The sequence below is a fragment of the Rhinolophus sinicus genome, linkage group LG02 (genome assembly GCF_036562045.2).
Source record: "Rhinolophus sinicus isolate RSC01 linkage group LG02, ASM3656204v1, whole genome shotgun sequence".
NCBI lineage: Eukaryota > Metazoa > Chordata > Mammalia > Chiroptera > Rhinolophidae > Rhinolophus > Rhinolophus sinicus.
The window spans coordinates 47,002,851-47,029,733 of NC_133752.1; the positions used below are offsets into that span (position 1 = coordinate 47,002,851).

General features: G+C 35.0%; 1 protein-coding gene across 18 annotated transcripts in view; it reads left to right on the plus strand.

Annotated features, from left to right (window-relative positions):
- The window catches only part of MAPK10 (mitogen-activated protein kinase 10), a 287,949-nt gene that overhangs the window by 193,063 nt on the left and 68,003 nt on the right, over positions 1-26,883 (plus strand). For 17 of the 18 annotated variants that reach the window (XM_074323986.1, XM_074323984.1, XM_019731285.2 and 14 more), the window contains 5 exons: positions 18,310-18,439; positions 22,449-22,507; positions 23,365-23,503; positions 24,174-24,339; positions 26,719-26,790. In XM_074323986.1, the coding sequence (XP_074180087.1) occupies positions 18,310-18,439; positions 22,449-22,507; positions 23,365-23,503; positions 24,174-24,339; positions 26,719-26,790 (566 nt within the window). The remainder of the gene's footprint in view (positions 1-18,309; positions 18,440-22,448; positions 22,508-23,364; positions 23,504-24,173; positions 24,340-26,718; positions 26,791-26,883) is intronic. The other variant, XM_019731282.2, reaches the window with a different exon arrangement.

Consider the following 26,883-nt stretch of genomic DNA (forward strand, 5'->3'; position numbering starts at 1 on the left):
TTCTTTTCAATAGTCAATAAAGGGCAATATAAAGTCATGACAAGAATAATTACTATAATCAGTATTTAACTTAAGATGCATCAGCAATAAAATTACAGAAGAATTATATCTAAGTTTTATCTGAATATGAAGGATTACTTGAGTTGCTTATTAACTCATTAATTGAGACTTTATGGACTAGAATAGTATCTTCTAACTAGAGGCGGAACAAACATGAGGTTACATTGAAGTTAAGTTCTAGATTGGTATTTTGTTGTGTTTATATTTGAGAAGCCCTTTCTGATCTGCTACCCTTCAGTTTATTTCATTACCCTTACTACAAATTGTTGGCTGTGTTTTTGCCAAGTTAGTTTTTCAGTCTTATTTTATAATTTAAATGTGATATTTTGATAGTCAGTGTCAACATTTACGTAAAATGGTATTTGAATTGTCTTATAAACAACATGATTTAAAAATATTGAATGGCAACTAGAATACTTTTTTAACATTAACATTTTACATTAGTTACTGACCTATAAACAATATTTATGCTGAAACAATTGACTAATTGCATTTTTGGCACAACATCCTGCCAGTAATTTGATCATAAACTTGTGGGACCTCTTTTCCCCCCTCATTTTATGCCTTGAAACTGCAATAAAGCTACAGTCTATGATATAAACCAGAGAAGAATTATAGTTTTGTTTTAAAAATACAGTGACTAGTACAGATGCTGAGATAAATCTGCATTAAGTAGGTATTTCTCTAACTGTGTTTTTTAAAACTAATACATTAGTCTTGACCTGAATCTTGGGTTCTATTAAATCATCAAATGCAGTGCCACATTCTACAATGGTAATTCTTTATGTTTCTTATTTCCTGTATTTCTCCTTGACTCTTAAACTTTCTGTATGCCTGTTAGCTAGATAATAAAAATGAAATAAGCAAAAATAGCCACCGGATCTTTGTGTGTTTTCAGTTATCAAAATGAAGCTAAATTAACTATCTGAATTGAAATTTTGTTTCTAGAAGGAATGATGCATTTGATTTGATATTAGTACCTTATTTTCAACAATTCTTCAACCCCACCAGGGCCTATAATCCACAATCTGCCATCATTTCTCTGTTCCTGACCACCCTCATGTACTGATTTTCCTCCTTACACAGCTCAGGTGTTCTGCCTCATATTATAATCTGTCCTCTATATAAACTTGCAACTATCTTCTGCTTTATTCCTTCCTGGCAAAATTCAAACACTGGTTAAATCTAACTCCTCAGCACTAAAATAGATGAACGTGGCTGGAGAAAAAACATGTACTTGTTTTGACTGTTGGCACCTACATTTAAGACCAACAAGATTAGGTGGGTCTTTATTACTGCCCAGAATCTCTAGTCCGTTTATGTTTCTACCATTCCATATGATAATTTTATCCCTCCACTCTTCCCTCAAAACTCTTAACTTCTCTCCCATGCTCTCTCTCAGCTGATGATATTGCTTCCCATTTCACTGCAAAACTAAAAGCCAACAGAAATGAACATCCACACACCCCCACCCCCACTACCATATGTACTGGCATCAGAAGCCATTTAATCTACTTTCCCTGCTGATGTTCCATGCACAGTGTTTTATCCTATATAAACTAATCCCTACACTTGCAACTAGACCCCACTTCGTTTTATCACCTCCAGCAATTATCCTCTGCCATCCTCCATATTTCCTTAAGATTAGACCTTTCCATTACCATCTAGCGTTTTCTTCTCTCATTTTTTGACCTTATTTTTTGTTTGTATTTTATTCCTCTATCTGTATTACCCAATATATTATAGTTCTTTGAGTACAAGAAACTTATCTTAACTTGTATATTTTCGTATCTGTCAAAATGAATATTAGCAAGTTTCTGCTTAATTTTGTAACATATGACATCAATTAACATTTAAATTTAACCTTCTAAGATGTTGTCTACTTTTCCAAATAAAAATATCCAATAAGTAAAAACTGATACATGGTAGAAGATCAGTAAATTTTCGTTGAATGACTAAAGAAATAACCATATAACAGTCTTAAATGAACTTGGTTTTCAAAAATGAGAACTAGTTCAAATTAAAAAGAAATGTCACAATGTAATTCCATTCCCCTATAGTGCTTAGCCAAAAGAAAAAGAAAGGTATTATTTTTATAATCCCGAGGACACAGAATATCTGTTCAAATGGTTTCACTTATACATTAATATGGTGTCCTAGAATAAGACGATTAATAAAAATACATATACACATATGTGTGCACATGTACACACACACATGCATACATGCATACAAATGCTTTCATTTTTACCAATGACACAGAAAGAACCTTTGTGAGGAGAGAATTTTTATTGTTAAATGAGTTTCATACGTCCTGACATTTCTCTAAACTCAGGTTGCATCACAAAGAGAACATCAATCTCTTTTCCATTTTGGTTCTTAAGAGTGTTGGGTGCCTTGTGTTCCTGAACTGAGCACACATAAAGCCACAAAAGCAGGATGCAGTGGGAGGGCTGTTAAAATCAACTGGTCAGAAAATCCATCTGGGGTCTGTAAACAGGTTGTTAATGACACCAACCAACAGGAAGAGGGTGGAAAGTGCAAGGGGTGATCATGCATTTAAGAGTAAAATCCATACTCATATTTGATTGGTGTGGTACTTTTTTGGTAGTTGTGCAAAGAAATCCCACTGTGTAGTCTCCAAGTGCCAATTTTCTATCACAGTTTAAGATTCTTAGGGACATGGGTTATATGAGAATACTATATAGAATACTATATAAACATTGTCTGAACTATCTTCATGTTTGTTTAAAACTAATAAAGAACAACTAACACTGCATAATTTACTAGACTTTTATCTGGTTGTACCACATATTTCTCAAATAAATTGGTCTTATCAAAAACAATTTTGCGATTTTTCTATGCTTTTGGTTTTTAATATTTTCTGGAAGCTCATTTTGTTTCTTTTGTAAATACAAGGAGTGAATTTGAGCCCCAGATCACTCATGTACTAATTTTTTGTAAGTTATTTAACCATTCTGTGCCTCAATTTGCTTAGCTCTAGTTCAACAAAGTTCTATAAAGATACAGCAAGTTAATGTTAATAGTTGTCCAGAAAATAAATGCAAATTGTAGTTATTTATGAAATGATTTTTATCAACTCTCTTAATTACCTAATTATTATTTAACTAATTGTTGACTGAATGTATAAATGAATGAAAGAATGAATGAACTGTAAAATTAGAATCAGAAAGGCTGCAATCTTAGTGAATGGCTTACAAATATGTGTAGTTTTTGCTTTAATAATAGTGATAACAAAGAAAATTCTAATAAATTCCAGAAAAACTAAAGGAAAATTAAGAGATCTCAAAGTTTCACAGTCATATGATGTCAATTACATCTTAATTTTTCAAATATGTGTTGTTCTTTCTCTCTCCATATATATATATATATGTATGTATGTATATGTATATATATATATATGTATGTATGTATATGTATATATATATATAGTAAAAATGTTTTATCTTTTATTTCAAACTTATGTAAAAGTTGCAAGAATAGTAAAAATAACTACAACAAGATTCCAATAATACTTATTTCTTGTGGTTTTATTCAGCATCAAGTGAGTTAGTAGTACAAAGAGCTATAGAAGCAAATAAGCGAGAGAAAATGTGCTTAGAATGAATAAATACTGGTTGTTATTATTAAGCTTTGTTTTGTCACCTGAACAATGGGGATAATAAGAATGCCTATCTTATAAGATTATTACATGTATAAAACTTAGAAACCCAGGCTCTTTCCAGCTTAAGTTAACAGCAGCCTATGCTACTTAAATAATAAACTTCTTACTGGAAGAAACCCAATCTTGGTTTCTAGGATTACTTAATAACACTACAATACAATCAAAATGGCCTATGCGTAGTTCTTTTTTGGCCTGGAGTCAACAATTATATCAACTTTTCCCATTTTGGGCTTACCTAGGCTTCACATCAATTGCTATCAATGTGAGGATGAATCTAGTTGATCTTTGCTGAAGCAAATCTAGTAAATCATTTGATTTTAGGAAGCTATTTACTGGGGATGAAGATACAGTCACATTATTGTTGAATTAAAAAGCTAATAAAAGTTTGGGTTAAAAAAACAAACAAACCCAGCCTATTTGTTAATCTCCCATTTTCAAACTAGTGTTTTTGTGTTTCAGGATGGGGGCCGGGCAGGAAGGGTTGCAGGTGCAGCATGCCAGCGGTACTCAAAGCCCCATGATAAACATGGCAGGTCTTTCTGGAGCTCAAATTTCATGTGAAGACTGAAATGTTGATGGGGAAATGAGATTTTATGTTAAAACAAACATGGAGACACATGGAATTAAAATACAGATTTTACATGAATTTTACAGATGAAGCATATCACTTGAAAATATTTAAAACTATTTGACTCATGTTTGTAGACATCTGAGACCTATAAATTCACTTGGCTCTACCATTAGAAGTATTGTCAATCATCAATTATTTACTTCTTTAACAAGTACTTATGTAGGGTCAACTATATGCCAGACATTGAACTATACTCAGTGCGAAGGTGAACAAAAATCTCTCATTGCAGCATTATTTACAATAGCCAATATGTGGAAACAACCTATGTGTTCATTGATGGATGACTGGATAAAGAAAATATAGTATATACAATGGAATATTATTCAGCCATAAAAAAGAAGGAAATCCTGCCATTTATAGCAATAGGGATGGATCTTGAGGGCATTCTGATAAGTGAAGTAAGTTAGACAGAGAAAGACAAATACTATGTGATCTCCCACATGGAATCTAAAATAATTGAACTTATATGAGTAGATCCAGAAAATGTATTGGTGGTTGCCAGAGACGTGAGTGCGAGCAAGGGGGATGGATAAAGGTGGTCAAAAGGTACAAACTTCCGCTTACAAATCAGCAAATTTTGAGGATGTAATTGTGACTATAGTTAACAATATTGTACATTTGAAACTTCCTAAGGAAGTAGATCTTAAAAGTTCTCATTACAAGAAAGAAAATTCTAACTCTGTGAGGTGATGAATATTAACTAAACTTGTGGTAATCATTTTGTAATATACACATGTATCAAATACTTATGTTGCACACTCTGAACTAATACAATGTTATCAACAAAATGAAAAGACAGCGTACTGAATGGAAGAAGATATTTGCCAATGATACATCCAATAAAAGGTTAATATCCAAAAGTTATAAAGAACTCATACAACTCAACAGCAACAAAACAAACAATCCAATTAAAAAATTGGCAGAGGACTTGAACAGACATTTCTCCAAAGAGAACATACAGATGGCCAATAGATACATGAAAAGATGCTTAATGTCACTAAGAGAAATGCAAATCAAAATCACAATGAGATATCACCTCACACCTGTCAGAATGGTCATCATCAATAAATTAACAAACAAGTGTTGGTGAGGATGCATGGAAAACGGAACCCCCTACACTGTTGGCAAGATTGCAAATTGGTGCAGCCACTATAGAAAACATTTGGAAGTTCCTCAAAATGTTAAATTAAAAATAAAACTATCTTATGACCCAGCAATTCCACTTCTGTGTATTTACCTGAAGAAATCCAAAACACTAATTTGAAAAGATGCAGGCACCCCTATGTTTATTGCAGCATTATTTACAATAGTCAAGATATGGAAGCAAGCCAAGTGTCCATCAATAGACAATTGGATAAAGAAGAGGTGGTACATGTATATAATGAAATATGACTGTGCCATAAAAAAGAATGAAATCTCATCATTTGTGATATGAATGGACCTAAAGGGTACTATACTAAGTGAAATAAGTCAGATTGAGAAAGACAATACCATATGATCTCCCTTATATGTAGAACCTAAAGAACAAAATAAATGAACTAACAAAGCAGAAACAGACTCATAGATACCGAGAAAAAACTGATGGTTGCCAGAGGGGAGAAGGAACTGCATGAAAAAGGTGACAGTATTAAGAAGTACAAATTGGTAGTTACTAAATAGTCACAGGGATGTAAAGTACAGCATAGGGAATATAGTCAGCAATGTTGCAACAACTATACATAGTGCCAGGTGGGTACTAGACTAATTGGGGGGAATCACTGCATAAATTATACAAATGTCTAACCACTATGCTGTATGCCTGAAACAATATATAAGAATATTGAATGTCAACTGTAACTGAAAAAAGAAAAAAAAATTTTAAATCCCATGGTAATGAAAGATTGAACACACCCATTTCTACTACTAAACTCCACTTTCTGTGTCCTGGTCTCTCACCCCACCTCTCCTGCCTGCCACAATCATTCCTGCTGGAGAAGAATTATATATAGGACACTGAACATCCTACAGGTGGGGACAGAAAAGGACAAAGCTCTGTTCTCAGTCCTAGACCTGGGTCTATAATAGTTTGGCAGCAGTTTGTATGGCCACATAGATTTCCCTCCCAGAATTTTTCAATTCTTTCTACTTGTCATTTTCTATGCTACATGATATTTCATTGGGTTAATGTACCATTAGCCTAGACCTCAACACATTATCTTCATATTTTCATTGTTATGATATTGTAATAAACTCTCTGTGTCTTTTAAAAATAAATAAATGAATACAATGTTATATGTCAGTTATATCTCAGTAAAACTGGGGTGCGGGGGAAGGTGATCAAGACTCATGTAGCTCCTGCCCTCATGGGGCTTACGATTAAGTAGTAGGATAGTTTTTGTTGTTTTCTAAGTTAAGCTAACTTAATTTCATAACAACTTTATGGGTTCTATTAGTTATTTTATTAACACTGTGTTACTCAAGATATTTTCTTGAAAGTAAAAATAAGCAGGATTCTCAGACACAAAATAATGAGGCAAGCCTTGAGAATATTATGCTAAGTGAAATAAGTCAGATTGGGAAAGACAAATACCATATGATCTCACTTATATGTGGAATCTAAAGAACAGAATAAATGAGCAAACAAAACAGAAATAGACTCAGAAATATAGAAAAAAAACTGTTCATTGCTAGATGGGACAGGGGTAAGGTGGAGGGATTAGAAAGTGCAAATTAGTAGACACAATATAGTCATGGGGATATGAAATACAATATGGGGAATATAATCAACAATGTTTTAAAGATCATGTAAGGTGACAAATGGACACTGGACTTTTCAAGGGGATCACTTCATAGACTGTGCAGATGCCTGATCAATGCACTATACACCTGAAGCTGAAGTGGAATAATATTGTATGTCAACTATAAGAAAAAATTATATGTGGTCACAGGAGGTGGAGTATAGCATAAGTCAGTGGTATTGTAACAGTTATATAAGATGTCAGAGGGGTAGTAGCTTGGGGGAGGGGGGTTATCACTCTGTGAGGGGTGTAAATAACTATTACGTTGCTTTGTACACCTGAAACTAATAAAAAAAGAAAAGAAAAAATAATGTGGCAAGGATAATCCCATTTAGATATAACGAGACTAAAGATGGTGAGGTATAGATTGGAAAGAAGCAAGAATTAATGCGAGGAGACTACTTTAGGGGCAATCTCTGTAGTACATGTGACACATGTTAAGGAAAATGGAGTTAGAGTTAAGTGGATTGAAAATATACTTCAAAGGTGAATGCAGTACATCTTCATGGTTGGATAAGGGGAGGAGATGAGAAGAGAAATATCAAGATGATTTCTACACTTGAACAAATGGGTGTTTAAAGGAAAGATTGGAAGAGGGCAATGTAAGGTTAAGAGAGAAGTCAAAGATTTTTGTTCAGCTTTGGGCATATTAATTTTCAGCTATATCTGAGACATCCAGTTAGAGGTGTTCAGTAGACAGTTGTATATGTGAGTCAGGAACTTTGAGAAAGACATTTTAGCTACAGATAACATCTTGGCATCTGTGTAACACAACATTATTTTAAAATATGCTGCTTGGTTTGTTTAAACTTTCGTCCTTTAGCTTGTGTCATGCCTTCTTCCTAACATTTAAAGCCCTGGGAATAAACATTTAGCAATAGCAAATATAATTTCCTGCAACATTTAGAGGGTACGGAGCTAAATCCTTCAGGATTTTGGTCATTAAAGAGCACAACAGCTTTGAAGATAGAAAAAAACATGCAATAAAAGGTAATATGTTATAAGTATACCATAACGATAGTACAGACATTAACTGGCAGAGAGAGCTCAGTTTCATAAATATCAGCCCAAATATCAAAGTAGGGAAGTGAATAAAGATAAGTAGTACATCAAGAGGGACAGAGTAGTAACAGGAAAGAAGTCCAGGGGCATAAATAATAGCGAATATACATTTTTAGATGGATATGTTGGGAGCTGTTTGGGGCCATTCGTACCTCGCAGTACTGCAGCAGTTGTCAGACTAGTTAATGGAAGGCAGTCATGAAGCCAGAAACCCTGGGCAGGAAACTCCATGGGCTGGGCAATGGAGTTTATTCCTATCATAATTACGTGTCCTGTTGCAGGAACCATGTGTGATTCCTGTAGATCACTTAATAGATCTCATCCATTTTTCAAGTGTCAAGAAATGGTACCAACCTGTGAGCCCAAGGAACATCTTCCTGTTTTTAGCTCCTTAAATTTAGACATAGCACATTCTTACTACTACAAGGCCAATTTGAGTTACAGTTTCAGGGTGGAGTTACTTGCACAAGTAAAGATGATATGTGCTCAATAAGCTTCCACTCTTTAGCTTACTCTGACATATCCAGTTTCTGATACTCACCTGAGGTGCCATGTAGATTTGTAAGGGAAATCTTGTGAAAATAAAAACATTGCACATATATCACACTTTGAATTTTATTGCCAGAAAATGGTGAAAGGTGGGAATGTAGCAGTAACACTAGAAGAGCAGTTCCTTTTGTTTCTGCCTCTTCCATCTGCTAGAAACAATGTGTAAAAGCCTTGTCAACAAGAAGCACAGTGGTCATGAGCAGCAGGGGACTACTGATCTCCAATTTGGGACAATTTTGACAATGAAAGGTCACACTAAAATACATTGATGGATGTAAAAATAGTATTACTGAAATTTGTTTAACTTATTCTTAAAACATAAAAATATTATTTAAAAATTGATTTACATAGATTACCTAAATATTAAAAATATAACCTGAAAAGAATTATTCCTGATACATTCTCATGTATTTTTATCAACCAAAACTTCCTAGCTTTACTGTCTGTAATAGAGTTTCACTGGTATTTTTCTGAAGAAGTCATTATTTTCAATGTGATTTAATTATTTTTAACTTTTTATGAAATTTTTGGAGATCTTCAAAATTGCATGTTATTTTTACTAAATTTGAAACATTGACACTTTCAATATAGATCACAATACATATATTTTTTTTTTTTGATAAATACTCTCTAAAGGGGCTTAGGTGCCTGGGAAGAACATTTTGCTAAATTGAAAATATTTTCAGTTCTAATTTGTTTATTATTAAGTGTTTCAGCCCAAGTGTTTTTCATAGGAACTGTCCCCCTCTTCAGAGTTCCTTTATCAACAAATAATATTGTAAGACAAAACTGTCAAAGAGGTTGCCTGCATTTTTGGTTTTTTCAATGGTTTTCCAAATTTAGATGCTGAAAAATTAATGCTTTATAGAATATGAATATTCTGAAATTAAGAGCGCCATATAGAATATAAATATATCCTAAAATTAGGAACTCTATCAAAAGATTATTCTAACAAATTAAGATATTCTAAAGCATATTTATGGAATTTAAAAATTAAGTCTTGTTCTTTTTTTGAGAACTCAATATTTGGTTTGATTTGTTCAGTTCCTTTTTTGTTTCAGTTCCTTTCATCACCTTTTAGTGTGCTTTTATTTGCAAACTTTGTTTATGAGAAAAGCTATTCCCGGAAAGTTTCAAGAGCTGAAGTTTCAAGAGCTGAAGTATTAATGTGCTCCATTGACTGAATATGATGATTGAAGATTTCCAAATGATTTTGCAGAAAAAAATGCATCCAAAAATTAGGATTTATTTATAAAAACTTGTTATTCAATGAGAATGAGGAAGGATGCCAAGAAAATGCTGATTGTTTTGCTGAAGTATCTTTATTTTTTTGTTGTTGTTGTTTCAACATCAACTTTGTCTCCAAAATTTTTTAACAAAGTTATTCTATCCGTGTATATATAAAAATATTTATAAATCTTGGCACTTACAGATTCCATTTTGATTTGTAGAATATTGCAATTTGTTGGATCGATGTGACTCATCTTGATTTCCAAGAATATGGTTGCCTGGTGCTTAGGGCAGCCACCTTATTTTATGTTCACTTAATTTTTCTCTTTCTTTCTTTCAATATATTTTATTTTTATTTTTAATTTTTCAATTATAGTTGACATACAATATTTTATTAGTTTCAGATGTACAGCATAGCGATTAGATATTTATATAACTTACAAAGTGATTCCCCCGATAAGTCTAGTACCCACCTGACACCATACATAGTTATTACGGTATTATTGACTATATTTTCTATGCTGTGCTTTACACCCTACGACTATTTTATATTTGCTAATTTGTAGTGCTTAATCCCTTCACATTTTTCACCTAGCCCCACGATCACCTATTATCTGGCTACTGTCAATTTGTTCTCTGTATCTATGAACTTGTTTCTGTTTTGTTTGTTCATTTATTTTGTTTTTTAGATTCCACATATAAGTGAAATCATATGGTATTTGTCTTCTTCTGTCTGACTTATTTCACTTAGCATAATACTCTCTAGGTCCATCCATGTTGTCGCAAATTGTAAGATTTCATTCTTTTTTTATGGCACAGTAATATTGCATTGTATGTATGTACCACCTCTTTAATCATTAATCATTTATTGATGGACACTTGGATTGCTTTCCATATCTTGGCTATTGTAAATAATGCTGCAATTAACATAGAGATGCATATATTTTTTCAAATTAGTGTTTTGGGTTTCTTTAGATAAATACCCAGGAATGGAATTGCTGGGTCATAAGATAGTTCTATTTTTGATTTTTTGAGGAACCTCCATATGGTTTTTAATAGTGAGTACTCCAATCTGCAATTCCACCAACAGTGCATAAGGGTTCCCTTTTCTCCATATCCTCAGCAAAACTTGTTTGTTGATTTTTTGATGATAGCCATTCTGATAGGTGTGAGGTGATAGCTCATTGTGGTTTTAATTTGCATTTTCCTGACGATTTTGTATGTTGAACGTCTATTCGTGTCTATTTGCCATCTGTATGTCCTCTTTGGAGAAATGTCTAATCATGTCCTCTGCCCATTTTTAAATTAGACTGCGTATTTTTTTAATGTTAAGGTATGCGAGTTCTTTGCATATTTTGGATATTAACCTCTTATCAGATGTATCCCTAGTGAATATCTTCTCCTGTTCACTAGGTTGTCTTTTTGTTTTGTTGATAGTTTCCTTTACTATTCAAAAACTCTTTAGTTTGATATAGTTCCATTTGTTTACATTTTTTTGTTTCCCTTGCCTGAGGAGACATATCCAAAACAATATTACTAAGAGCGATGTCAAAGAGTTTGCTGCCTATGTTTTCTTCTAGGAGTTTTATGGTTTCAGGTCTTACATTTAAGTCTTTAATCCATTTTGAGTTTATTCTTGTATATAGTGTAAGAAAGTGGTTTTTTTCTTTTCTTTTCTTTCTTTTTTTTTTTTTTGCATGTATGTGTCCAGTTTTTCCAACACTATTTATTGAAGAGACTGTTTTTATCCCATTGTATATTGTTGCCTCCTTTGTCAGAGATTAATTGACCATGTAGGCATGGGTTTATTTCTGGACTCTGTATTCTGTTCCATTGATCTATATGTCTGTTTTTATGCCCTTACCATGCTGTTTTGATTACTGTAGCCTTGTAGTATAATTTGATAAACTGCCAGCTTTGTTCTTCATTTTCAAGATTGCTTTGACTATTCAGGGTCCTTTATGGTTCCATATAAATTTTAGAATTATTTGTTCTAGTTCTGTGAAAAATACCATTGATATTTTGATAGGGATTGCATTGAATCTGTAGATTGTTTTGGGTAGTATGACTATTTTAACTATGTTAATTCTTCCTATCCATGAGCACGGTATATGCTTCCACTTATTTGTATTTTCTTCAATTTCTTTCATCAATGTCTTATAGTTTTCAGAGTATAGGCCTTTCACTTCCTTGATTAAATTTATTCCTAGGTATTTTATGTTTTTTTGGAGCAATTATAAATGAGATTGCTTTCTGATAGTTTTTATTGGTGTATAAAAATGCAATTGATTTCTGACATAGAGTTTGTACCCTGCTCTAATTTCTGTGGTGATGAGTTTGTTTAGTGTGGGCCTATGTTCTTCATCAAGGTGGTAGTCTTTGTGTGATCTCCCATCGGTAGTTTGCTGAATGGCTGTAATGTATTAGTTCAATTTCTAATGTTTTCAAGACCTGTTGTTTTGAGAGCTTGGTATCTGAGCCCCACATGCTGCCATACTTCAACTGTATTGGCCCTCTAGTGCAAATTAGTTTTGATCAGAATCTATGTGACTAGGTTTGATCGTTTAGGTTAGTTTGTTGCATAGGTGAAATGACTTTTCTTGATATTGGGCTCTGAGTCTTGCTACCTTCATCCACAATTAGACCCTGCCTTTTGCTTAGAGAAAGATTCCGATGAACTCCATGGTTTATTACTGTATTTGACCATGAATTACTGCTTGTCAAATGTTCTATTACCCAGAAAATACACTTTGAGATGGTGATTGCAGGCAGGTGATTTATTAGGGAGTGTTCTTGGGGTTAACACCTGTGAAAAGGAAGGAAAAGAAAGCAGAGGCAGAAGTTCAGCTGCAATACAATCTCAGTAGAAACCATAGCTGACCCTCCTGGGAGTTCTAAAGATGGAAGGAGCCTTACCAGCCGTCCTGAGCTGGGGTGAGGTGGCTAAGCTTTTATAGTCCCAGGTTCATCAATCACCGAATGAAGGCTGCCCATAAAGAGGGCTAAGGTTTTATCTAAAGGGGGCCAAGAGCTGAGGGGCTGTCTGCCAGCAGTGCTCCCAGCAGCTGGGACAATAAGTCCTTTATTCCTGGAGGGGAATCTTAGCAGTGCATTACAGCACCTACACTTCCCTTTGAAGTACATGCAGTTCTACAATTAGCATTTTTCCCCTACATGTTGAGAACAAACTTGCAGAAAATCAGAAGCCAGAGTGCCTAGGGCCACAAAAATTGTAATGTATCCCTGAAACCTGGATATGCCTACTTCTAGACTGTCTGTTATAAAATATAGTTAATATCTTTATTACTTAAGTCACTATTAGTCAGAGTTCTATTACTTGTAATCAAAAGCATCCCTAACAAAATACAATCATATTAATACAGCCAAGCAATTCAAAGACAAAAATAATCAATCCAAAAAAATCAACTGTTGACTTTTGATGGGCTGAATAGGAAGGGCCTCTACTGTGGAGATGGTATTTGGGCTGAAACCTGAGCTACAATTTGGGAACAGGCAAGTGAGGATGTGAAAAGAGCAGTCCTGGCAGAAGTGGGAACCATTGCAAAAGCCCAAGACAGAGGTGAGTTTGGCAGGTTCACCAACATGCTGCTCAATGGTGGAATCAGTATCTCGATGGCATCTCTAGGGACTACAATGTTTGGGCATGAAAATAAGATATTCGAGGGCACTGGGTGGAGACTTTTGGATAGCTTTCAACTAAGGTCCAAGGTGAGAATCTGGGAATCGGGGAATCTGGGCAAGGAAGGGTGCAGCATATACCCCAGGACAGAATTTGGCTTGTCGGTCTATGGCTTAAGATGTTTTAGATGCTCCAATGATAAGTTATTTTTCTTTAAAGAGATAAAGTTTGTATTTTGTTTGTTTGGGATTCTGTGTGTTTGTTTTTGCTCACAAACATGTTAATATGGTCAAGCACATTTTAAATGTGAAAGGTAATTATAATAACAAAAATTATCAAATAAAGGATTATGATTTAGGAAGAAGAATATTTGTACAAGAGATTGTCTGCAATTGCCAGAAGGGGGAAAAAAAACAACAACTAGTAAACACGAGGAGAATAAGACTTCTGTGCAGGAATGTGTATGCATTTATATAAATACATTTAAAGAGATAAAGGGCTTTATAGCATCATAAAACTGTATTAAATGACAGGAGCATAACAACAGAAGGCTATATCTTACTTTCATGAATAAACCTGGTAGAAGTGAAGCTGAGTTAGTGCCGCAGGTCAAAAAATTGCCGGAATGTTTTCAGCAAAATTGCTGGAGAGTTACTGGAAAATGTCTTTTTTTAACCTTCATGGAGATAAAATAATGAGAAACTACTGAAAGAAAAAAAGTAATATTCTATGGACCAAGACTCTTAAGAAAAGATGACTCAAGAGTAACAAAAAAACTTTCAGACATTAATTTGTGACTGTACAGCACTAATGATGCCAATTTACAGATGTATTTGTTAAACCGCTGCCAGTAATCACTGAGGAATTACAGAAAATGGGAAAGATTTCAGTGTCAGCCAGGGTTCATGGCAGGAGACAGAAACATTTTAAGTAGGCAGAGATTTAATACAGTAAATTGGGTGCTTGTGAAATCATTGGAAGGCCTGGAGAGGTGATCGCTAGTCTGGGCTTCCTGGAATGACTGCCAGACACTAGAGAGCTGAATCACCAGGGAAGCTTCTGCCTCTGACACTAGCCTATAACCATCGAGCTTCCAGAACACGATTGTAACTGAGATTTGGGAATCACAGAGCTGGAGCTATGCACTCACTACTGCTGCTGTCACCACTCCGTCATGCTGGTGACTGGGCACTGGAACCTGGAGTCCACTGCAGCCTGTACTTCAACTCCTTTCACCCAGGGTTCTGCAGAATGACATGAACCATTGCTTCAGAAGAAAATCCCACCTCTCCATGAGACCTTGCTTGCCAACCAAGAAATGTTCAAAGATGACAACCCTCACTTTTGATTTACAAATTGCTCACAGTTGCATCTACGTGGCAGGACCTTATTGGAATTCCAAGCATTAGCTCTGAAAGCATCTGGGAATTAATTACACATTTAACTCTTATGTCTCTTTAACGCAGGAAGGCATGATACAAGGGATCGAATGGAAGTTCAGGGAGCCAAACTTTATAGTTCCTAGAATGTGGATACCGTTCCACGTAACTATAGACAAACATTCTTATTTCTTCAGAGGGAAGAAAGAGATCATAAGAGACACCTGCTGGATTTGACATTGATCTTAGTATTGGTTAGAAAAGATACCGTGTGCCATTAAGACAGGATGCAGTGATCACTGGGAATAGGGGTTTCATTAAAAACAAACCAAACTGGATAGCTTATTAAAGGTGGTAAGTAATAGAACTGTAAGGCTATAATGTATCTAGATTTTAACAAGGCTTTTGCTCCAAACTTTTATATCATGGGGCAAACAAGATAGTAGTACAGTTGAATGGATTTATACTGAGCAGGCAGATTTTAAAATGCTGATTAGTAGCTACATGTCCAATTATAATACATGCTGTAGAAGCTTATACTTTATCTTGCCCTGCATTACACAAAGACTCCAGAAAGGACACTGATTGTAAAACTAGCAGTAGGTATTATTTATTGAGTGCTCACTCTAGGTGTGGCCCTATAAATATATTACTACCTTGTTTATTCCTTGTAACAGTCTTTTCAGGTTGTTATTATTTCCATGATAACCATGAGGAAACTGATGCCAGAAAGAGCAAGTGGCTTGCTCATAGCTCCATGCTTAGTAAGCAGCAATGCTGAGAATCATGCCTAAAAGTGCTTCACGGAAGAGCTACCAGAGGGAGGGAAGTGCCATCACATGTCTAAGAGAAACGGACCAGTGAATGTACCTGCCAAGAAAGCCAGGGGATGGCATTTTCTCAGTTATTCCAAATGAAGTTGAGGGCTGGCCCACTGTCTTGCAGGATCTGGTCAGTATTTCAGGGACTGAGACTCACATTGACACGCTTCACTGAAAACTCACATGCAAAACCAGATGCCATTTTATTAAGTTATGAGAAATGTGACAGTCAAGCCGACCACATAGAGGCAGTACTCTTCGTGCACCATTTGTAGGAGAGCCTGCTGAGCAGAATGCGGACCACAGAGCATAGAATCAGCTGAAGGAGACGCTGATCAGCATGCTAACTGGCTGCAGTCTCTGACAGTCACCACGAGGCTGGCTGACAGCATCCCTGGACCGACCGACCTGCGAGGGCGCGTTCTTACTTGGTCAGGCAGAGCGTGAATGTGCCTCTGACTCCTTTATACACGACTCATTGCTAGTCTTTCTTTAGCTATTTTAATGATTTCAACTAAGTTGTTTCAGGTTAAAATGTAGTCTTTCCTTTTTAGGTGACTGTTCAGAACAAGTTCCTGCTGATAACAATTTATTCCCTTTAAAAAGCGAGTTGAATTTCTGTATTTCCACATCTACTGTTGTCCTTGCACACTACCTATAAGATGCAGGTCCATCGGACTCTTTCCATTACCTGTGCTGCCATTGGTCGGTTCGCGAGAACAACCAAGAACAGAAGCACCAGTGCTGACGTACAGAGTTTGATAGCAGCACACATATTTTTAAAAAGACAGCTTTTGCATTTTAACACAGGCTGACTGCGTGTGATGCAGTTATCAAAGAAGCCAGGCTAGATTTACCTGTATTAACTGTCAACATAATGAATGGGCAAGTGAATGAATGAATGAAGGGCTTGATGGCCCTACCCTAATCTTCACGGACACTGCACATCTAGAGTAGCAATGCTTATTTAGTGCAGAGTCCACATTTTCAGAGGATATTTGACAGACTGGAATATATTTAGAGGAAACTGACCAGATGGTGATGGGCCTTGGAAACACATTCTGACAAATGGTGGTAGGACTCTGGTGATAGTTAGCTTAAAAAAGAAAAGACTTAGAGGAAAGACAAGAAAAGCTGAGAGTTACTGAGTGCTTGTATAGTAGGCCAGGCATCGTGCTCCGTCTTTTAAAGGGTTTTGAACATTGCGGGTCTCTCATAATGAAAAGGGAATACTTTATTTTGAGCTTCCCTAGAAGACAGGGCTGACAGTAACCAACAGAAACCACAGGGAGACACCTGTGCTGATTAGATGATGACATTTCCAACTCTCAGAGATGGCCAGCAATAGGAAAGCTGCGCTTCATGTCACAGGGTCCCTCTTCTTGGAGATGCCCAAGCAGAGACTGGTCTTGCTTTTGATGGCGATATTTTGGAGAGGAATAAGCATTATATGGAGGCATGGATCAGGTGAACTCTGAGACCTTGCCCAACCTTCTCCTGTGAATGCAGCACTATCCTACAATACAGTAATCCCTGTTGTTTGTCTTTTGGTTTAGTGGCATGAGCCATAAAAGATTAATGTCACTTCCAATTCGATAGATCAATTGTAGGGGACACCAGCGGCTGTTGTCATTCCTGGTTCTCAGACAATCCAGTGCAACCCAGAGTTGCAGGGACAGGGAAAAACTTTTTGCGACTGGGTCATTAGGTATAATTGTAAGAAGGGACTCACTCCCCCCATTTGATCCCAGACCCATGTATTCTGCCTATGGGAGAAACAGTACCATACATTGATTGCCTTTTCAAACCGTGGTACATTATCATTCTCAAATAGTTTGAAAGCTTCAAATGGTAATAGCATTCATTTCTGTTTTTGTATCTAAATGCAGGTCTTTATGCTTCTGCAGTTCCCTCTGATTGCATTTCCTATTTTGATCTTTTTTATTGTTGATGAGTGAAACTTGAGTATCAACCAATCTGTGCTTTCTTTCATGGCAATTAACATCACACCTTAAAAGCTGGTTCCTGTGAATGAGGAAAAAGAATATCCAGTTGAAATAATGAAAGATGCAGTTTTATAGCTAGAGAAAACCTAAATATCACATATTAATAGACGAGGAATTCAAGCCCAGGGAGATGAAATGACTTGCCACCATCACATGCCTTGTGGGAAAACTGAGCACGTGTCCTTCTTTTGTCCCCCACTCACTGATGCAATTATATACTGTATTCTTATCAAGGTACTTTTTTTCTTTTTTTCTTTCCTTTATTTTTATTTCCTAGCAAGTAAAATATTTTTATACTGGTCAATTTTATATCTTTCTTTACAGGCTGATTTTGACATGTGACCTGAGGAGAAGGTATCTGGGTAGATTTCCAAAATAGTACTTTTTTTAGAGCATATCCTTAGTTCTGTAGGCAGGAATTCTAAGGACAACTTGTTCGTAATCCTGGATTTCTCTTGGATCTCTGCAGTGCTGCGTATGATGCTGTCCTTGATAGAAATGTGGCCATTAAGAAGCTTAGCAGACCATTTCAGAACCAAACACATGCCAAGAGAGCTTACCGGGAACTGGTCCTCATGAAGTGTGTGAACCATAAAAATGTGAGTTGTTATTTTTAAACTTCTGGCAGTGGGAGGTTGTGAGATTGTGGAAAGAAAATCAGTATGACAGGAAAGTCTTTCTTTACTTTGCAATTTCTGTCTCTTAAGGTTGTTTATCCTGTCCATATGCTACATTTGATTTCATTGTCCTCATGGTAGCTTTCTGCTTAAAAATCTTCTACAAACCATATGGTGTGGAGGGGATGGATTTCATAGGTATTCCCTGTTATGAAATTCACCATATTTGGTTATTTTGTTCTAAATTCAACAGAGAGCGCCATGCTCTTCCAAAATAAAAACAACACCAATAACCAAAAACCTCCTACACAACAATATACCATATTTCTTTTTAATTCAAATTTAATTATTAACAGGTGAAGGTTTTTATCTCCTTTCTCTTTTAGCTATAGTCTGGCAATGGCCTCAAGTTGTTCAGTGTACACACTGTGCTTTGGCGTCTTGTTTTTTTGTATGGTTGGGAAACTGTGCAGGGACATATCTGCAAAGCACTTCAGAAAAGAATCAGCAAGAACATTTCTCATTGGAACTCAGCAGGGTACACCATTACAGAACTCTCCTCATTTCAGAACATAAGCTGCTTCAACCATAGGCCAGGGCCTCTAGAATTCTTTCTATGCTCCCGTTCTTCTTAGTAAGGGCAAATGGAAGATAACTCATTGTTTCAATGACTATTATTCATTAATAAATTATAATAAACATAGTACATATAATTTATTGCATACAAATATATAATAAAAGTTGTTATACATTATTATAATAAAACTATAAAAACAATAGCTATCATTCCCTGTGAAGTTTTTCCGAAGTATGAAAATCACCCAAAAGATATGAAATTATCAGTGTAGTTTATAAACAAGTGAATTTTTCTATCAATGGCACTAAGAAGCAGCAAATGTATGACTGTTCAGTTGAAAGATGGTTGACATGCAAATATGTGGATTCAGGCCCAATGACAGTGTTTCTCTTTGTCTCTATTATCTACTCCAATGGTGTTTTAGTTCAGCCATTTGACAATTTTTTTTAATGAATAAAATGTGCCAGGTATGGGTCTAGGTGATGTAGATGCTAAGAATATAGCAGTGAAGATAAGAGACAGATTCCTGCCCACGCGGAGCTCATGTTCTACCTGCAAGAGAAAGGCACTCTACAAAACTGATGGGTAAAAACTGATGGGTAAATGTATGGAATGTCCGATAAGTGCTATCAGGGAAAACAAAACAAGGAACATAAATTCTGGTCCATGTCGGTGGAGTAGGCTTGCTCATTTAAACAGGTTGAGTAGGAAAGGCCTCACTGAGAAAGGAAATTTTATGAAGTATGTACCCTTCTTTAATTTGGCCATGCAAAGAACCTGATACTTCTAGAAGGGAGTATAAAAATGATGGAAAGGATAATTCCTAGGAAAAGTCATTCTACTAAAGCAATTTGTTCTTTCATTATGTTAAATAAAGACAGGAGCAAGATTAACCACATGACCAATGCAGTCTATTTTTATGATGGCAAGAGGGTAAGAAATAACAACAGCAATGAGGAATGGATGGATATGGGCAATGAAGCAACTGTGTGGAAAATTTTGATAGTTTGTGTTGTCATATATTTATATTCCCTTAATCCTCTTTCTAGCTCTTACAATGCAATAAGTACATTGTGAAGAAATCCCCACTTACTTGGGAATTTGAGGGAATCATACTCCCTGTTCTTGATGGAACAGTTCACATTGGGTGTGAAATATGGAGGTTCACATTTATGATACCTAAAAAAGGAGTTCCAAATTGAAATGATAATTTTTTGATAGCATCCTACCTGCTGCTCCCTTGTGTTTGTGTTTGTATGCATGTATGTACTTAAGTTTATTGAACTATATTTCTGGAACTTGTTAACAGAGAAGTCTGCTTACAACCAAATGTAAACTTCACTCCAGTACTTACAATATTAACTAAAAGCAGTCAGAATGCAGAACTCTGTTAATGCTGTGGGAAGTGACACAGCAAAGTAATCCCAAATAAGTCTTGAATAATAGAGAAGAAAATCCATTTGGAAAATGAATAGTTAATTCTAGGAACTGATAGCTTGTGTGATTGTGGGGCCGTGACAAACATTCATTCACATCTGTGCGTTTTAAGGTCTTGGAATAAAGGAACTTAATCAAATTCCTGCTTGGAAACTGTTCCACTAAAATGGAAATACCTGTGATGATCTGCTTTGAAAGACAAGATTTTTAATTGCTTATTAGTAGGAATTAGAATTTATAAGGAAGCAAAGAAAGAACAGAGGAGAAATCTCAAAGGGAAATCAAAGAAGATGAAGGTGATTTAAAAAGAAACGTATAGGAAAAGAGAAAATAAGGATGCATAGTGGGGAATTTGTCTTTTAAAATAATACATCTTGATTTACTTAAAATTGCAATGCTATTTTCTAGATTAATTTAGATTACCTAGACTATTTATTCACCAGGTGATCTGAGTTGGCATTTTCCCATCTTTAAGGGTTATATGTGTGTTGTATGTGTGTGTGTCCTATGCACAGTCTCTGATGTTTTTGTCTGAACAAATATCAACAAGACTGATACTTTCAAAGACTGATAAGGTAATAGAAAAACAGACCCACTATATATGTTTCAATGAGAGATGTACCACATAGGCATTTTTCAACACACACTATAATTAAACATACAGGATAATAAGATACTTTAATTACAAGTTTTAAAGAATGTTTGAAATAATTTATTTCTATATGTATATTCCATACTGCAAGTTTGCTTTAGAAGAGATGATCTTAGGTTTTTCTGATATGTTATAACCATTGCCATATATATATATATATATATATATATATATATATATAAAATTTCATAAAGTAATACGAAATTACATATATATGAAAATATTGGATGGTATTATGATTTTTTCTTAATAATTCCTCAAGAAATGAAAACTACTCAAGGCCTAAAAGCATTCCTGACAATTGACTACATTTCTCAGATGTTTAAAATAATTTTGTTTTATTTTTATTTCTTCATAAGTTTCGATACCACTTATGAAGTTCACTGAAATTTGTTAATTCGTAATGTTAAAGATGTATAAGTATTAAACTTGTACTTACCTAATTTATATGAAATAGTTACATCTATCCTGTGAGTAGAAGATTGTTATCTATATATATATTTTTTATTTCCCACTGACACATAAGTACAGAATATTAAGCTGCATGAACATTTTGAGTTATTTATGTATGCAATTTATTTGGAAATGTGACAAAAGTATATTTGAAATTTACTTATGCTATAAGGTAAACTTCTTTACTATCTAATATATAAAATAAAACAGGAAAGAAAAAGTTTAAGAAATAGAATTTTAATACCTTTTTTACATTTTTCACTAAATTCATCATTGATATTGTCCAAGATATACCTTTCCTCACACATACCATTGGAACATTAGCTTAAATAATATTTGAGTATGAAATAGAAACAAACAAAACTAAAGTAACAACGCAGAAAACATCTTGAATTAGAGCTTCACCTTGATTTAGAGCACCAACTTGATTTAGAATACCACCTTGTTTATTTGGAGGAAAAACATGGGCTTACTAAGTCTTGTTGGGTGTTTCATTGCTGCCTCACTTTTCTTACATGGCTTTCCTCCTTTTCTTTGTTTAATTACATTCAGCCCTATATTCTACCAAAGAGTACCATACTCTAAAGCAATATCACAATTATATATCTCCTCTTACTCTTTTACCTAAGAATTTGAGCATTTTAATTGCATTTTACCCTAAAGACATACAGTATGTCCCTTTCGAGTACATTTTCCTATATTCTGTGAGACAGTTCTAGACATTTTTTCCAACTTTTCTATTTCCATCATAGCACAAGTGTGTGACTTTGAGTTGGAAAAAAAATGCTAGTTTAAAGATGCTTTTTAAGTAATTCATTCTCTTTCTTTTTCTTTCTCTCCTTCCTCTGTCCCTTCCACTGTCTCTTTTCCAGATTATTAGTTTATTAAATGTCTTCACACCCCAGAAAACGCTGGAGGAATTCCAAGATGTGTAAGTAACAAAACTCTTGAAGGAAGGGAGAGAATAGCTCTCAAATAACGCAAAGGAAATTGACAAAAATCAAATAGATGTAATCCCTTGTGGAGATCAAAGGGAGCTGGCAGGAAATGAAAAGGATCCTGCAACAGGACAGAAGGTTCTGTGTCTGGTGTTACTTCCTGGAAAGACACTTCTACTTCTTTCTGGTTTTCTGGCTCTTTGTACTTTGTTGTTCCATGTTCTTGGTTCAATCAGGGGAGGCTTATTATTTATTATGCATTTATTATTATTAAATTGATTCTGTGATCTTTCTAGAATGAGTCAAGTTGCTTTGAGATATATGAGAGACATTATAAAAATTATCTTTAAACTTTATTTCTATTTTTGTGGTGACTTTGATTTTGTGTAAAAAAAGAATCTATCTAGAAGTATAGTAAGAATAAGGACAGGAGAAGAAGCAAATCCTGGCACAGATACATTGCATATTTAACACAGATACATTTCTTGTTTCACACAGATATACTGCATTTAATGGAAGAGGCTATTCTGAAAAAAAAATAAATTCTTTTCTGTAATCATAATACTCGGGAAAAAGTTCAGGAAATTCAGGGAAAAGTGAGAACAAGATGAAAGTAGAAAAATACATGGGCAAGAGGCACACATTAATCAATGCTCCGTCTGTTAATAAACTTAGAGGAGAGTTACCATAGCTAACATGTGCAAAACTTGGAAGTTTTTCACATTCTTAATTCAGTAAAATATAGAGCAGAGAAGTTCAGAAAACTACAGATTTAGGAGAGGATTCTGACTTGTTTGAAGGACTTCTCAGGTCTTGTGATCTGGAACTAAATTGTGGATTTACTTTCCAGTTACTTAGTAATGGAACTGATGGATGCCAACTTGTGTCAGGTGATTCAAATGGAGTTAGACCACGAGCGAATGTCTTACCTTCTATACCAAATGTTGTGTGGCATCAAGCACCTTCACTCTGCTGGAATTATTCACAGGGTAAGAACACCTCCTCCAGAATTACAATTAAGATGCTTTTGGAGAAGTGAAAGTAACTGTGGATGGTTTTCTTTATGTAGGGGGCTTGGTTAAATATACTCTTCTTCCTAATTTCTTTTATGTTAGAATTAGTACATAGGTCACTCATATATAGAAGGAAACTTTAGCTATACTGTAGTTGATTTTGTTTAACATTTTGTTTAGCACATTGAGAGTCAGGTTCTGAGAAGCCTCATGTTTTCTAGCCCCTTGATTGGCAGAGGTCATATGTGCAATTGAAATAAGACAGTTCATTTAAACAGTTTGTTTCTGACAGCATAAAGACAGCTGCCCTGATCTGCTTTTCTGTCAGGCCTAGAAATGAAATATAAGATGAAAGGTTTATGTTGCCATAAAGAGAAAGCTAACAGATGACGATAAATGATATGTGTTTTTTCTAAAACCTTTTTCCAAGATGAGCCTAAATTATAAAAATGATAGTATAGGTCTCTTCTGGGTTTAAAAAACATTTCTGAGGATATGTTTTAGAAAATCTGAAAACTAATTGTAAATTCCTTCAGGGCAGTAATCATTTGCTTTATGTAGGTTTCTGCAGTGAGTTGATTGAGTGGATGGAAATTGCATGTTTCATATGATGCTGGCTTTTAATTTCTTCTGTTTCTATTGTCAGGATTTAAAACCAAGTAACATTGTAGTCAAGTCTGATTGTACATTGAAAATCCTTGACTTTGGACTGGCCAGGACGGCAGGCACAAGCTTCATGATGACTCCTTATGTGGTGACACGTTATTACAGAGCCCCAGAGGTCATCCTGGGAATGGGCTACAAGGAGAACGGTAGGGATGCTTCTGAGTAGCAGCCACGGAGACTGTGAAGAAAGTGTGTACATGCTTCAGATAGCCAAGAGTAATGTTCTCTTTCATGTATAGGAATATTTTTTTTAACCAGGGCTGCCAGCTTTCATATTCAGAGCGTTTTTAAAAACATACCACTAGGAAGAATCACTCATTAAAAATGTGAAGGATGTTCTGAGAAGTAAGCTTTACTAGAAGAACACTAAAATGTTATAGCTAAAAAGAATTGTAAATGGAGTCTGACTAAACAGTCAAGTGGATACTAATGAGCACACATGTTGTAGATACTGAGAAAAATTGCTATTTGGGCTGCAGCTCAGCTCAAAGTGAGTGTGAAAACAGGAAGAAATCTGTCTATTGGATTTAACTATTTGGCTTTATGTCATATATTAAAGAGATTGCTCTAGTCCTAGGAAAAGCTAAACAAAAATACACCACAAACGCTTGGAATGAGAATCTTTACAAATGCTCAATGCATAGTCAATTTAGAATAATCCAAATTGTTCCAGTTGGATAAGAGTCTCTTTAATACTTTAAAGTGCTCTGTAAGTGACATTTAGGATAGCAATTTCCTAGTGGTTTTTTTAATAAATTCCAAAAACCACAGAGAGAAAAATATTTTATATTACTGCTTTCATAAGGAAAATCTCGTATTCATGAACACTTTAAAAGATAGAAAGAATTTTCAAAATGTATTCCAATTTGACTTTATTGATTCAAGTGAAGGATTTATAAAATACCTATCAGAAAGCATTGCAATATATTATTTTGAAAAGACTATCTCTAACAAGTAATACAGCATATTGAAAAACATATCCAGTGTATTTAGGAATTCAAATAGTTTTAAATTAGGATTGTTATATTTACTCAATGTACCTTTCATACTTATTTTTCTATTCTATTCTATTTAGTCCTAGCATTCTATTTTTATAAGTTCTATAAAAATAATTATCATTGTATTTTTACGTGCAGGTGCTACAGGGTACTTCTATGAAAATTTCCTGGCCACCAAAGTTTTAAAAAATTTCTTTGAGTACTTCCAGACTAGAAGAGAGGCAATACTTTTGTGCATTTGTGTGAGGAAGGAAAAAAGTCTCTTAGGAAGGTCAAGTTCACTTTGATGGACAATGGAAGAACTCTGTTACCTTTTGACTTGGAACAGGCACATTTAGTCCTCTTTCCAAGGCAATACCACATATAATGTATTTGGAAAAGAAGATATTTGTATACATTCTTCACAAATTATTTTTTAAAAATCAAAGGGAGCCAATTTACAAGTTCAAGAAACCAAGGGTCTCCAGGTCTGAATTTGCCTATTATGGCTTTTCAGCTGCTTGCTGCAAAAATGGCGCACAATCTCATCACTTTTCCTTTCCTCACTAGAAAGGGTTGCAAATTACTGCCTTAGGTTTTTGGCATTTCTAGATCCGTGGAGAAGCCATACCAAGCACTCTTGTGTTATCCTCCCACTTAGGTATGGAAAGAAGGTTATCATGCAGAAAAACCCGCTTGCTCCAATTTCAGGCATGCGCAGCTAACCTGTGCACCTAACCCTGCCTTCCTTCCCCAAGAAGCGTTTCAGCTTAATGTTTTTGTCTAAAAGTTCCCTTTGTCCTACTAAAAAGCCAGTTGGAAGAGGGGAAAGATTGGTAAGAAAAGGTGCAGCATGTTTGGTTAACAAGTACAACTGAGAAAAAAATATATGTATATAACACTTTTTTTAACACCTTTAATACCTTTTTTCACTTTACTTCTAGATGACTATTTTATACATATGCTAATTAATCATATATGTTTTTCTTGAAATATTTCAAATTGAAACTAAAATTGATGTTTATTTACAAGGATTACTTCTGAAGGAAAAACTAAGTCCTGAATACTAGGGATTCCAAAACTTCTCCCTTTAAACTGTGGTTTCAGCCCTTTCCTAGTTTCTTGGATTTGGTTGGATTTCCTTGGTTGCATGTACCGAAAAGCAAAACACAGAAAACAAGAAATCATTGCCCTAGTCCACGTAACTGAATAGAATAGAAAAGAAAATGGAAATAGCTGCCCTACGGGTTGATTAAGATACTTTTGGTTTAGGTGCCGCTTTTCCATGTCACCACTTCGTGACACTAATGAGGCAATGTAAGGCACCCATAAAGTAATTTTTAAAAATTAATTTGAGTTCTCATACTAGACATTGTTTATGTAATCTTATAGTGCTGGTTTTAATTTACTTTTTTGGCCAATTTTTGGTGGGAAACAAAAATTGTACCTTCTAATCGAACTGTTCTTTTTCCTCCTCCTTCAGAAATCAATTATCTTAGTTAACTTTACTTTCCTCCCTTTTCTTCACTTCCCTCTCTCCTGTTCTAGTGGATATATGGTCTGTGGGATGCATTATGGGAGAAATGGTTCGCCACAAAATCCTCTTTCCAGGAAGGGACTGTATCCTTGTACCTTTTGCTGCAGCTTTACCTGTTTTGTTCTCTCTCCCTTTAAACACATAATGATTTTACCAGGAGAGTAAAGATAGAAGCA